Source organism: Curcuma longa, chromosome 11 (genome assembly GCF_044706935.1).
Source record: "Curcuma longa cultivar G26 ecotype Majalengka, Jawa Barat chromosome 11, ITB_CL_G26_1.1, whole genome shotgun sequence".
Taxonomy (NCBI): Eukaryota; Viridiplantae; Streptophyta; class Magnoliopsida; order Zingiberales; family Zingiberaceae; genus Curcuma; species Curcuma longa.
In genome coordinates, this window is record NC_133871.1 from 5,462,307 (window position 1) to 5,474,495 (window position 12,189).

The window sequence follows — 12,189 nt, forward strand, 5'->3', positions numbered from 1 at the left end:
ACACCCTCTGGTGTAGGAAATTCATCACATTCAAGGCTTAGACGGAAAGGTTTCTTACAAGGCTGAAAATGATCAATAAAAGTTATTAAGATAAAAAGGAAATAAGATTTTTTTTTTGAAAAAAATAAGAATATTATTAATTGTATTTAATGATTTTTTAGTAGAAATTTTAAATTGATTTCAAATAAACAGTATCTTAACTAAAATATCACAAAGGAAACAATAAAGCAAACCTAATAATTGACACATTGACAATATCAAAGGAAATCATAGAAAGGGGTTTATCGTGGGAATTAAAGCTTATCTCACTCTAATAGAACTCTCTTAATCATGAAGGCTTTATCTCCTTTCCATGTCGGTATCCACTACTAATCCATAAAAGCTGACCTCCCAACTTTAATATCACTTTACGTATCGATCTTAATCGGATCAATTATAATTATTATTTAAATATTTTTAACTATAATTATTTAGTTATTTGTGAGCGAAGAGTACAAAGTAATTCTAGAAGAAGAAAAAAGAATTTAAAAGTTACAATAAAACCCACAAAAAGCACAAGGACCAAAATGAAATTAATGAAATTCAATCTTATAAGTGCAACAAACTGTGGCCCCTAGATTTCTCCTCCTCCTCCGCTTCCCTTCTTCCGTCGCACAGAGCAATGGCTTCAACGTCGTCGTCGACGACTCCGGTGCCGGAGTTCCAGGTGCAGGGACCGCCCGGGCCGGGGGCGGCCGGGCGACGGCCGGGGTCTCTGGGGCCGTTCTTCGCGGTGATGTCGGTGCTGCTGATCCTGACCGCGTTCTCGTGCGTCTTCGGGCGGGTCTGCGCGTCGAAGGCGGAGGCGCCGGACGCCTCGTACGACTGCTTCGGGTGGACCCGGAGGCGGCGGTGGCGGCGGAGCTTCGTCGCCGGCGAGGCAAAGGCGCCACCGGCCGCCGTACCTTCCCCCGATCCGCTGCCTCAGCCTTGAGCTACGTACTTCGATCCACTCAAATTACTGAACTTAATTTCGAGCAGTTACTTCACTTCGTTGATATGAATAAGATCACGGCGCCTATGCATGCCAAGCATCCCGAGAACATGATCGACCAGGTCGAGAAGGAAATCTCGCGTATATTAAAAATTAAGCAAAAAATCAACCCAAACGGGCAAAGAATCGAAATTTACACAGCGAAGAGATCAGAGCCATCAGGAGGAGTGGACGACGTGATGGACTCTCGTCGCCGACGACTGGCTGACCTTGGCGTCGACCCGGGCCGACACTCCGACGGTCGTGGGTCTCACCGACCTCTGGCGCACGATCTGGCAGTACTCGGGATCGTCCGCCTGGCCGTCGTGCCGGATCCACTGGACCATGTTGTGGTACATGGGGAAGAACCTCATCTGAATGCTCGAATAACTGAAGTAAGGAACGAGAGTGGCAGCGACGACGAAGAGCGTCGTGATCCAGTACGAGGGAGCGGGAGCCAGCACCTCGACGAACACCTGGTAGGCGTTGGTCGAGAAGGAGGGCGGAATGGCCCCGTAGACGAGGAGGAAGAGGTACCACAGGGCGATGCTGCCCCAGATGAAGACGTGCTGGATCACGGTGAAGTAGCTGATGGACAGCGCCATGTGGCAGTTCACGACCCACACCACGCAAGTGTACATCGTGCCGCCGAGGACGTCGAAGCTCACCACCTCGCCGCCCCTGCGGAACGCCTGGTGCCGCAGGGCGGCGGCGCAGAGGAAGAATATCATGATGCCGTTGTATACGCCGGCGAACATCCAGCCCAGAATCCGCCGCCAGCTGAAGAGAACGTTCTGAACGCCTTCTTGGTAAAGCATGGGGAACTGCTCACAAAACAAGAATTTTGAGGACATGGTGAAGTAGAACATGCTTTCTCATGGTGAAGATCGCATACCTTGAGACAAAATCGAGCAGAGACATCCTGATCGAAGACCCCCAAAGCAATCACAGGAAGAGAACTGAAGAAGACGTTGTACGACGACAAATACCAATCATTATAAGCAGGCTGACCGGAAAATGTTGTATATGCCTCGTACAAGAAGATGGTAACTCCAAATGTGAGATTCTTGTAGAAGAAATAGCATATCTGCAATGCAAAGAACAATGAACATGTCGAAATGTATGTGTAAAAGTTGCGAACAAAGATTTGAAAGAGAGAGAGAGAGAGAGTATACCATTGTTGATATCCTCCGGTAACACCAATGCCCGTGCACAAGTAACAGACGCTCCAGAAAGCGGAACTGAGATATTGCAATGTCACTCGCCATGACAGCCTATAAATTTCACAATTGAGAAGCACAGTAAGAAAAGATCATAAAACCTCAGGGAGAAGAAGGATTTTTTCTGTGCAATTCTCGCTAGAGCACTAACCTGCATTCCCTCAGCTCCACTAATTCCAATTCCTATATCTGCTTCTTGAAGCATGCCCACATCATTGGCACCATCTCCTATTGCTAAGGTCACTTTACTGGTACCTTCTTTAACAAGCCTGGTGACCTACAGAATTCAATGATTAGTTTCGAACTGGTCTAGCCAACTGAACCTTCTTCTACAGTATCAAGCAGAGGTGTTCTACGATAAGGAAATCCAAACTCACTAAGGCTTTTTGTTTGGGTGAGGAACGACAACATATGACTGATGCACACCCAACAGCCAGTTGTAAGAACAAGTTCTTGAGATCATCTTCCAACGCAAATGCAAGAGATTTTCCATCAATGATCAAGGCAAATGACTCAGAAGTTGACGAACTAACAAGTTTCCTTCCTTCATTTATCTGATCTGCAACGCTAGCCTTTGACGCCTGAAACATCCAAACATCCATTGGCAACAGGTAAATGCAAAAAGGTATTCGTTCAATTAAATTGTGGATATTTTGTATCAGTTCTACTTTGAACAGTCCGTTGTTTGCAGAAACCAAAAAAAAATTCTCCTATATCTTTAAAGGTTTTATGTAGGTGAGATAATTTTATTGATACTTAATAGAGACAACGAGATGAAGTGAGATGAAGTTTGCAGGTCCTTGTAATTTAGGTTATAAAATTATTGCTTTGAAATGCATGTCTTCAGATGCCTTAACAGATCATCTAGAATCAAATGTTTATCTATCTCTACAAATCACAGAATGAGATCAGACATTTACAGATTTTAAGCTTTTACTAAACTAATTACCTTAGCAATGACTTCTTTGTTCCCTTCTTTCTCCAACTGAATTATATCTGGTCCTTCTAAAGTGACTATTATTTGCTTCATTCCCGGCCTCAGGAGACTACAAGCAAAACTGCAAGGAAGAACAACATTTAAAACACCAAATAAGAAGCTAGAACCAAAGTTTTTTCCCCTTAGATCTAAACTACAAAGTTAACAAGATTATACCCTATATTGATAGCTGTTTCCATCTTGTCTCCAGTCAATACCCATAGTTTGATCCCAGCTTGTGCAAGTTTGTCTATGCACTCAGGTACCTGCTCACAATTATCCAGCAACTATTAAGCTAACACCGTAGGAATACGTTAAGGTTATGTCTAGAACAATTTTCAACCCACCCCATTTTGCAGTTTGTCTTCAACAGCTGTGGCACCAAGAAGAATCAAATTTCTCTCAATGGAATCTGCAGCCTCCTCCATTCTTTCCTCTCTATCAGCACTGACGGAATTCTTTGCATCTATGAACATTTGGTTGAAGCTTTTGTATTGATCTTCATCAAGCTCACAGTATGCAAGAACTAAGGTTCTTAAACCAGCATCAGCATATTCGAGCATCTGCTCCTTAGTTTTATCTTCAAATTCCCTTCCATTATTGGCAAGCCTTTCGAACATGACACTGTATATATGAACGAGATATTTCAATATAAAATCCAGGTTCCTGTCTTAGAGAACATAATCTCTTCATCTAATAAGTACAGCTAGTATGAAATTTGTGTGTGTCTCTAATAGACTGATTCAAGCAGCTTACTGACCTATCAGCACCTTTGCTGAGAAGTAGCAACTTTCCTTCATCATCTTGAACTATCACAGACATTCGCTTTCTAGAGCTATTAAACTCTATGACATTTAACAACTTATATGACCTGACAAAGAAAACAAATTTAGACTGAGTTGCTAATTGAAACCACAAGATATCAAGCAATAAGATATTCTAAACAGGAAGAACACATTTATATTTCTACTTACTTTTCCACATGGTTGCCTGAGATTGGATCTAGTTCGCGTATAGAGATGCTTGTTTGTGTCCTCTGATAAAACTCAAAACCAAGCTCCCTTGCGGCAATAACAAAGGCAGCCTCATCAGGTGATTCAGCTTCATATGATATGTTTCCTTTTTCCTCATCGACGTCAGGTATGGCAGTATGGCAGATAGCCAAGAGTCGAAAAAACATCCTTATAACATCAGCATGAGGTTCCTTAATCCAATTCCCATACATAATACGTGCATCATCAAGATTAAATCCTTTGATTGCTGGTCTTGCATTCTCATGAAGTTCTCTTGATTCTTCAGTTTCTACCAGTGGAGATCCCTTTCTTCTAGCCATTGCTCTCTCAACCTCCGTAAACCCATGGCCGTAAGAAGTACCAGCTATTGAGCATTTAATGAACTCCATTGAGTTGCAAGTGAGGGTTCCAGTCTTATCTGAGAGGATAGTGTCAACTTGGCCTAGTTCCTCATTCAAATTTGAAGTCCTTGCATGAGCTGGCTTATCAGATTCTTCATGATACATTTGGATGTCTTGATTGATAAATACAGTCTGCAGAACCTTAACAATCTCTATAGAAACATACAAAGAAATAGGGATGAAATTGCTATACAACATCATGGCAGTCAAAAAATGCAATATTGCAGCAACAGCTGCTCTCGTAGGATCGAAATAGATAGAGGAGTCATCAGGTCTAAGATACCATCTCTTCATCCTGCCATCTTGTAGATCATCATTAGTTGTTACCCCAAAAACAACTGAACCAATAAATGCGATTGAGACCAAGGAAGACATGAGAAGATAAACTATCCTATCCATTAGTCTCTCAATTTTGCTCCTTTTTGATGGTGGGTCTGTGGCATTTTGCATGACCTTTGTATCATGGCCTGTGAAAACAACAACTCCATATATGAAATCAGTGTTGCGCAACTTCGAGTCCCTAAGAAGAAGTTGTTGAGGCGAAAGAGGACACTGTTGGTTTTCATATTCCATAGTTCCAATGTAAGTGTATAGGCTTGCATTTGGATCTTCACATTTGATGATTGCTTTGAAATCCTGGTAACTGGAATCTGATTGTAAACCTGTAGTTACCTCTGGTGCTTGCTTTAGTTTCAAGTTTGTTTCCCCATCTAGATTCATGGTCTCAACATAACAAATTCCATCATCGTAACTTGACGACAGCAAAACAAGGTCAGCAGGGAAGAAGCTATCTTTCTCCACCTTCACAATATCACCCACCCTTAGATTCCTCCACTCGGTAAATTTGAATGTGCCACCACCTTGATGCAGTTTAACTTTTCTATTGTTCACTTCAATATCCTGTGTGAATCCAAAGCTAATCATTGATGGTTCAGAAAAGAAAAATAAGAAACACCATTCACCAAATAAGAATGCATTTTCTTCTTGCTTGAAGGAAGAAAATTTACTAAAACTTCTCATTCTTAGTTGACCAGCAATAGAATCAACAAACATGTGTAGTTATCAAGGATGTTTTCTTTTCATGTTATGTTTGTTATGAAGATATGAAACTCTATCTACACTAAATTACCATATTCATTCTCTATATTGAAACTATAGATTCTCTTTGAGGAAATGGACTATAAGAAGCTACCTGCTGATAACGACGCCAATCTTCGACGGCTTCCTTCGCCATGGTTGCTCCGATCACCACGATCAGCGGGAGAATCGCACTGACCGCAGTGTAAGGAGCCAGGGGAGTAAAAGAAAGGCATCCAACAAGCAAAAAGTACATGTTTGCAACCCTCCGAAACTGCTCAAACAGTGCCTTGGGGAAGAATGTGGCAGCAGTGTACTTGGTGGTGGAAACATAGTTGGATCCATAGTTCAAATTGGAAGCCTCAATGGAATCGGGCTCATTCGCGAAGGCCGATCGGGAGAAGCCTGGGCCTCCGACTTGAGAAACGTCGGCTTCGAACCTTGATGTGCCGCAAGCAAAAGCATAGAGTCTGCTCAGAAGAAGCTCTCTTCTCCTCCCCCGTGCCATTGGTTCTTATATCACAATTCACCAAACTAGAAACGCCAAATGTAAAGAGAAACAGCACAAATTCCACCTTTGTGAGCCGCAAGATCTGAATCGCTGTCCGCAGCTAGCTATTTACCTGCCCTCTCCGAGCTGAAACTTTCGAATCTGCTTCACGCCTCTTCCTCCGCCGAGACTGATCGAGCTCGGAAAGGGATTCTGAGGGCACACGGAAAATAACAGCTTTGAGGCGGTTGCAAGACCAGAATCCCTCCAGCGGCGAGCAAGACGGCTCCTTTATCTCTGAGACAGCGGAAATCCATCCATTACCTGAGCTCGCCGCCCTCTATGAAGCATCTTCTTCGAAACCATGGAGTTGAACCTTCAAACCTCTCACCTAATCCCATCCTTTGACTTGACTCCGAGGAGGGCCGAAACTCAACCACAGATTCCCAGGAAAATCTGGCGTCCGCGCAGCGATTCAGCGTGGAAATTGTGCTGCGATTCTAGATTTATACTTCAAAGTCTGCCATCATGAAAAGGGAAAGCAATGGGGAGCAGAGCAGTCCCAGAAGTTCTAGAAGAACACTCGAAATCTGGCAGGGGTAGGGGAAGATTCATATGCAATAAATGCAAGGCATTGAATTTGATGGGAGAGTAAACGACCCGGCATTTGACCAATCAGCGTTCAAAATCCATGTTTTTTTCCTTCTTATTATTCAAACATCTAGAAATTAGTTAAAGACTTGAATACTTTCGCAAGCAAAATCTGTTGTTACGGGGTTAATCCGAAAGGCCCTTGGTCAGACTCGAGTTCAAGTCTGGCCCCACCCCATGGGCCCAGTTATCTGAATCCGTATACTTGATCTGCTAAGTCACCTAGTATAAACGGGCATCCATTTGACCATATACTGGTCGAATCGCCTCATTCGGTTATTCACTAGCTGAATCGTCTATTCGGCCGTACGCTAGCCGAATCACCCATTCGGCCGTACGCTAGCCGAATCACCCATTCGGCCATACGCTAGCCGAATCGCTTATTCGGCCATACGCTGGTCGAATCGCCTCATTCGGCTACTTACTAGCTGAATCGCCTATTCGGCCGTACACTAACCGAATCGCCCATTCGGCCATACGCTGTCCGAATCGCCTCATTCGGTTATCTACTTGCCGAATCCCTTCATTCGGCTATCTACTGACTTGATCCCCGCATCAATCATTGCTCAGCCGAATCGCCTCTTCGACTGACTCCTATCCACGTCGCCCATTCGACGTCCCTCGAGCCCCATCGATCGTGTGGCCCCTTTCTTTTTTACTTAGCTTCCGCAACCTTTTAACGTGGAAGGCCTTCGCCTCATGCGCCCTTTACCAATCCAACGAACCGCCTTACAGTGCCCTGGTACGTCTCATCATCTCTGACAAGCCCACGCCCCCTTTAATTAATACCATCTCTCCGCGGCTTGCACGGATGGTGACAAGATGACGCTTTTCCGACGATGGGACAAGGAACTCGATTATTCCTGCCACCTTATTAATCATGATGGGACATTCCTTAAATGATGCGTGACAGGTATACACGCTCATCTCCTCCTTAAAACGACCACTCCCCGCATCAGGTAACTCTCTCTCTCAACTTCTCTACTTTCTCAACGCTCAAGCTCTTTGACTGTTCATCTTCTTCCTCCCGCTGCTGTCCCTGACATGAGCGTCGGAGTGGTCGCGCCAGGGCATCCCCTGGCTTTCCCACTGACGTTCTCTGTGTTCGCAGGTTCTCAAGTCCTTGAAGCTTTTACCTGTTCCCCGCGGCTCTGGTGAAGTCCCAGGCAACCCTGAAGCCACCATCGCCCCCAGCTCCACCCACTGTTCCGTTCCACAGCGAGGAGGATCTGGTGACGTGTCCCGACGCAGTTCTCAACCGGAACATTTGTTTTTTTAGATCTTTTTTTTTGTCAATTGTGGAAGATATTTCTTGTCTAATGGCACGAGAGTTAGATTTGTAGAATTTTCAATTTAAGAGGTTTGCAAGGCTCTAAATTCAACTTATGTCAAGTATTTGGCACGTTAAATTCACACGTGAAAGTGACTTGACTTAACAAAATATACTTCCACAAATAAATAAGAATGGAAGTGATGCGTCTCATAAATCCCCGCCATGGATATACCCGAGCAGGTACACTCAACCAGGTGGGTACATGTGTGCCGACCGCACCAACGCCCGCTGACATGTGTTAACATTCAAATAGCAGATCCGTCGGAATGCAGAAAACTCTACCCGATCCAAACCCGTGAGAGACGGGTGCGGTCGAACAGAAAGAGTGATGCTGACCGGCATCGAGCTCAGGAGGAGAAGAACAATTGTACTTATCCAGAGACTCATTTACATTTTGACAGTAGACATAGAGCCAGCAACAATTGTATCTCTTATCGAATAATTGGCCTAAATCCAAGAGGAACATACTACACCTTGTGTTTCTCCATTCAAATCTTGGCGATGTCGACAGAAACAGCAGTGGATTCGACCAGTTTTTCGAAGTTGATCTCGACTGTCCGAAATTTGAACTTGTATCCGCTTTGCAACCATGAGTCGATGCACATGAAGGGCTGTGTGTTGCTGTAAGGCAAAGAAAACTGCCTTTTGCGCGCATCGTCACCTTTGCTGGTGAACAACTCATCAGGCTCTGATGAGGTCCCCTGGATGGCCAAGAAATCGCGGGCCATAACGGAGAGACGGGGATAGCGCACGCTATTCACCCTCCACCAGTTGAGAACATCCGTGGCGATCGGCAACGGAGGTTCGGATAAAAATTGAGATAGCTCGTCGGCGGCAGAGTTCATACTCGCGCGCCGTCTCTTCCTTGCAATCTCTTCGGCAAAGGAAACGATGTTGTCTTCATCCACAATCTCCTGGGTGCCAAACCCATTGGTCGTCACAGGGAATTGGCTGCTGGGGTAGTATCTCATAAAGTAGCTTCTTGCTTCCTCTAAATTCTTCTCCGAGTTAAGGTTCTCAGGTATGAGTTCTTTCTTTATTCTGGGATCAAGAATTGCAGCAGTGAAAGTGAAAGTGTTGTGGACTTGAGTGCAAAAGCTTCTCACTCTCTTAGCCATATCATCAGCTACGGTTTTCAGCCACTCTTGGCGACAAGAATCCCTGCAAGAGCCGATTAACTCGAAGACATGGTCCATGAAGAAAAGTGCCAGACCGACCGTAGGAACTTTACTTGTAGACAAGTTAGTTGTTATCTTATAGAACGGTTCCAGATATGAATGTAAAATGTTGATCGCGGATTTCTCCGTTGTGCTCAGCAACAGATTCTGGCTACTGAAAGTTTCTTCATGCTTTTTGATAGTACTTTCCATCGCATTAGGAGCCTACATGATGAATTATATAACAAAGATCAGAACACGACCTAAAAAGATACTCGTTCATGCTAGTAGTATGATCAATGAAGGCAATAGCGGCGAAAATAGTACCTTTCGAACCATATCAAGCATGGCATAATCCCCGCTCCAGCTTGTGGAGGAATCAAGTGGGAACTTCCATGAACCTTCATGGTAAAGTGTGAGGAATTGTTTAAAGTCCTCAGTCATATCGGGATAAGAATTCAACTCGAGGACGAAATCCCGTATCTTAGATATAATAGGTTTTGGAGTTCTCAGACCATCTTCTATTATCGAGTTCAGGGTTCGTGCAGCACAGGGAATATAAAAGAAAGGCAAATTATGAGCTTCTAGGTCCTCCTTTAGAGCATGACATGCATGAATTGCCTGTTGACTGTTGTCATTTGTGCAACAGAGAATCTTTCTATCAATGTTAAAGGCGGTAAGTACCTTCGTCATCGCAGATAAGATATCAGACCCAGTGCACGGATAAGGGATACGGCATACATCAAGAAGAATCTTGTGCAAGGACCAATTCTCATCTATCCAGTGACACTTAACTGACATATAAAATATTTGCTCATAGGAAGTCCAAAAATCCATAGTAATTGAAACCTTTGAGTTTATATTTTGCAATGATGCTCGGACATCTTCTCGCATACTTCTGAAAACCTCAAGAGCTACTGCTTGGAACTTATCTTTAGGCCAAATCTTTACAGATGGATTTAGAAACCTAAAGGAATTCAAAAATACCTCGTCAAAAGTAACCGGAACAGAGGCTCCAATGAGCCATCTGAGCAGCAACCAGTTCAAGTGATCAAGATCAACTGCAGGTTTCAATTGAGGGTGAGACTTTTTAGGTGCAATAACAGCTCGTTGGACTTGTTGGATACCATCACCAAGCCGATCGTATCCTGGATGGCGATGCCGGAGATGCCTACTAAGATTTCCTTCAATCAACAAAAAACCAGTCGGCAAAAAATAAGGCAATGTGAAATCAGATTGACATCAAGCAGTGAGAAGGTTCTGCTTATGGTAAATCTCACAGAACCATTGAAATAGCACTTGTTATAACTTCTAAGATTTGTAGATGAAATAGCACTTGTTATAGAGCGAGGTGCCAAAAACTCGGTTTTCTAATTACAACCAACAAGAATAATAGTCTAATTACTCTTAGGTGATCAAAGAAAATACATACAAATATCACAGAAAGCTGAAACAGTAGGGGGAAAAAATTCAAATTCACCTGTAGCTGTGGTTATAGAGTAACTTTGTTTGCAAATTTTGCATCTGCGACTCTTTCCATCTGGAGCTATTTCAAAAAAATTTTGATAGAAAGAAGTCATAGACTTTTTTTTTGGTTTCAATGGTGGACAATCATTTCCTTTCTCTGACAAGACCAATGTAGCATCTGCAGTTGCTACAGATGGAACAAGTGTCGCGTCCATTTGATGTCTTTGATTCCACCACTGTAAAGAAGAACTTGACAGTTTACTATTTGAGTATTTGAATTGAAAACAATTTTTTCATATGTAAGAGAACTCCTTAACCATTCACTAGGAAGTCCTTTCCTATGTTATTCCCTCAGTCCTAAAAAGGTCCAGTTGTGCCATCTAAGATAAATCCAAATAGCATGAGAAGATTGTTAATCACCATCTTAAGGTTGAGTCCATTAGAAGTTAATGAGTAAATTTGAGCAACATTTTCTGAGAAAGGAAAAGAAAGATTGATTAAGATTCACAAATAGTAACAAATACTCAATTGTTACATGAAAATGCTTAAACATAGGCTATTCTAAGCTAGTGCAATTTTGCGTAAAGAAATCTCATTGTTAATATATGGAGCTCATGGCAGTGAGAAAGTCCTGAAGAGGTTGATGCAGTGTGCACATAGATTGAAATTTATACTTGCATACCATGGTACCCATCTTGTTTGCAAATAAATATTCTTGAATAGCAAAACAATATCCACATTATTAAAGGGTTATTTAAAGCATTCCTATTAAATGGAATAAAAAAACAGACTCATATTAGCAAACATTAACATGGAGTAAAAAAAAAAAAACAGACTCATGAAATTATACAAAAGAACAAGAGAAACAATCTCATTGAAGTAGATAACCAATTAACCAGTAAAGTTTTCTAGATACTACAACTAGATATACTAAACATAGAAATGAGCTAATTAAAAAAAATTTTAAAATGGAAAGTAGGTGTTGCCTACCAATTTAGTTAGAGTACTAAGCGACACACATAAAAAACAAATAAAATAAATAAATAACCTGTGTTTAGTATGTGCTTACTGTTTATATGTTTCAGTCTTCAGATACTCCAAATGAAGCCTCAGATTATAAATATGCCACCAACGTACAAGATTGGAAGTTACAAAAGCAAGAAATACAAGTGACAATCCCCAAGTAATTTTCTCAACTTCAAATGAATACTTTGCAAACACTGGATCATATTCTCTTATCATCTTTTGCAAAGATAGCCCGCCTTAGAAATTGTTAGGTCACACACCATGCTTGTGTCAAAAGATATACAAACAACAGTATTTCACATGTGATTTGTGAAATCACAATATATGTGGAAAATTATCTTAATGTGTTAGTGAATTTTTCCTTAT

At 42.4% G+C, this 12,189-nt stretch overlaps 2 protein-coding genes across 2 annotated transcripts; one reads left to right on the forward strand and one right to left on the reverse strand.

Moving 5' to 3' along the window:
- Positions 1-656: 656 nt before the first annotated feature.
- On the forward strand, positions 657-988 carry LOC141837062 (uncharacterized). The gene has a single exon (XM_074724532.1). The coding sequence runs from the start codon at positions 662-664 to the stop codon at positions 971-973; it is 312 nt and encodes a 103-aa protein (XP_074580633.1). The 5' UTR covers positions 657-661; the 3' UTR covers positions 974-988.
- Positions 989-1,099: 111 nt separating this feature from the next.
- LOC141837060 (putative phospholipid-transporting ATPase 9) lies at positions 1,100-6,693 on the reverse strand. Its single transcript, XM_074724531.1, has 11 exons — positions 5,815-6,693; positions 4,183-5,522; positions 3,969-4,079; positions 3,556-3,832; positions 3,386-3,474; positions 3,182-3,290; positions 2,610-2,813; positions 2,384-2,509; positions 2,188-2,286; positions 1,908-2,099; positions 1,100-1,836 (listed from the first exon to the last, which is right to left on the reverse strand). Exons 1-11 carry the CDS (start codon positions 6,205-6,207, stop codon positions 1,192-1,194), a joined length of 3,585 nt encoding a protein of 1,194 aa, XP_074580632.1. The 5' UTR covers positions 6,208-6,693; the 3' UTR covers positions 1,100-1,191.
- Positions 6,694-12,189: the final 5,496 nt, after the last annotated feature.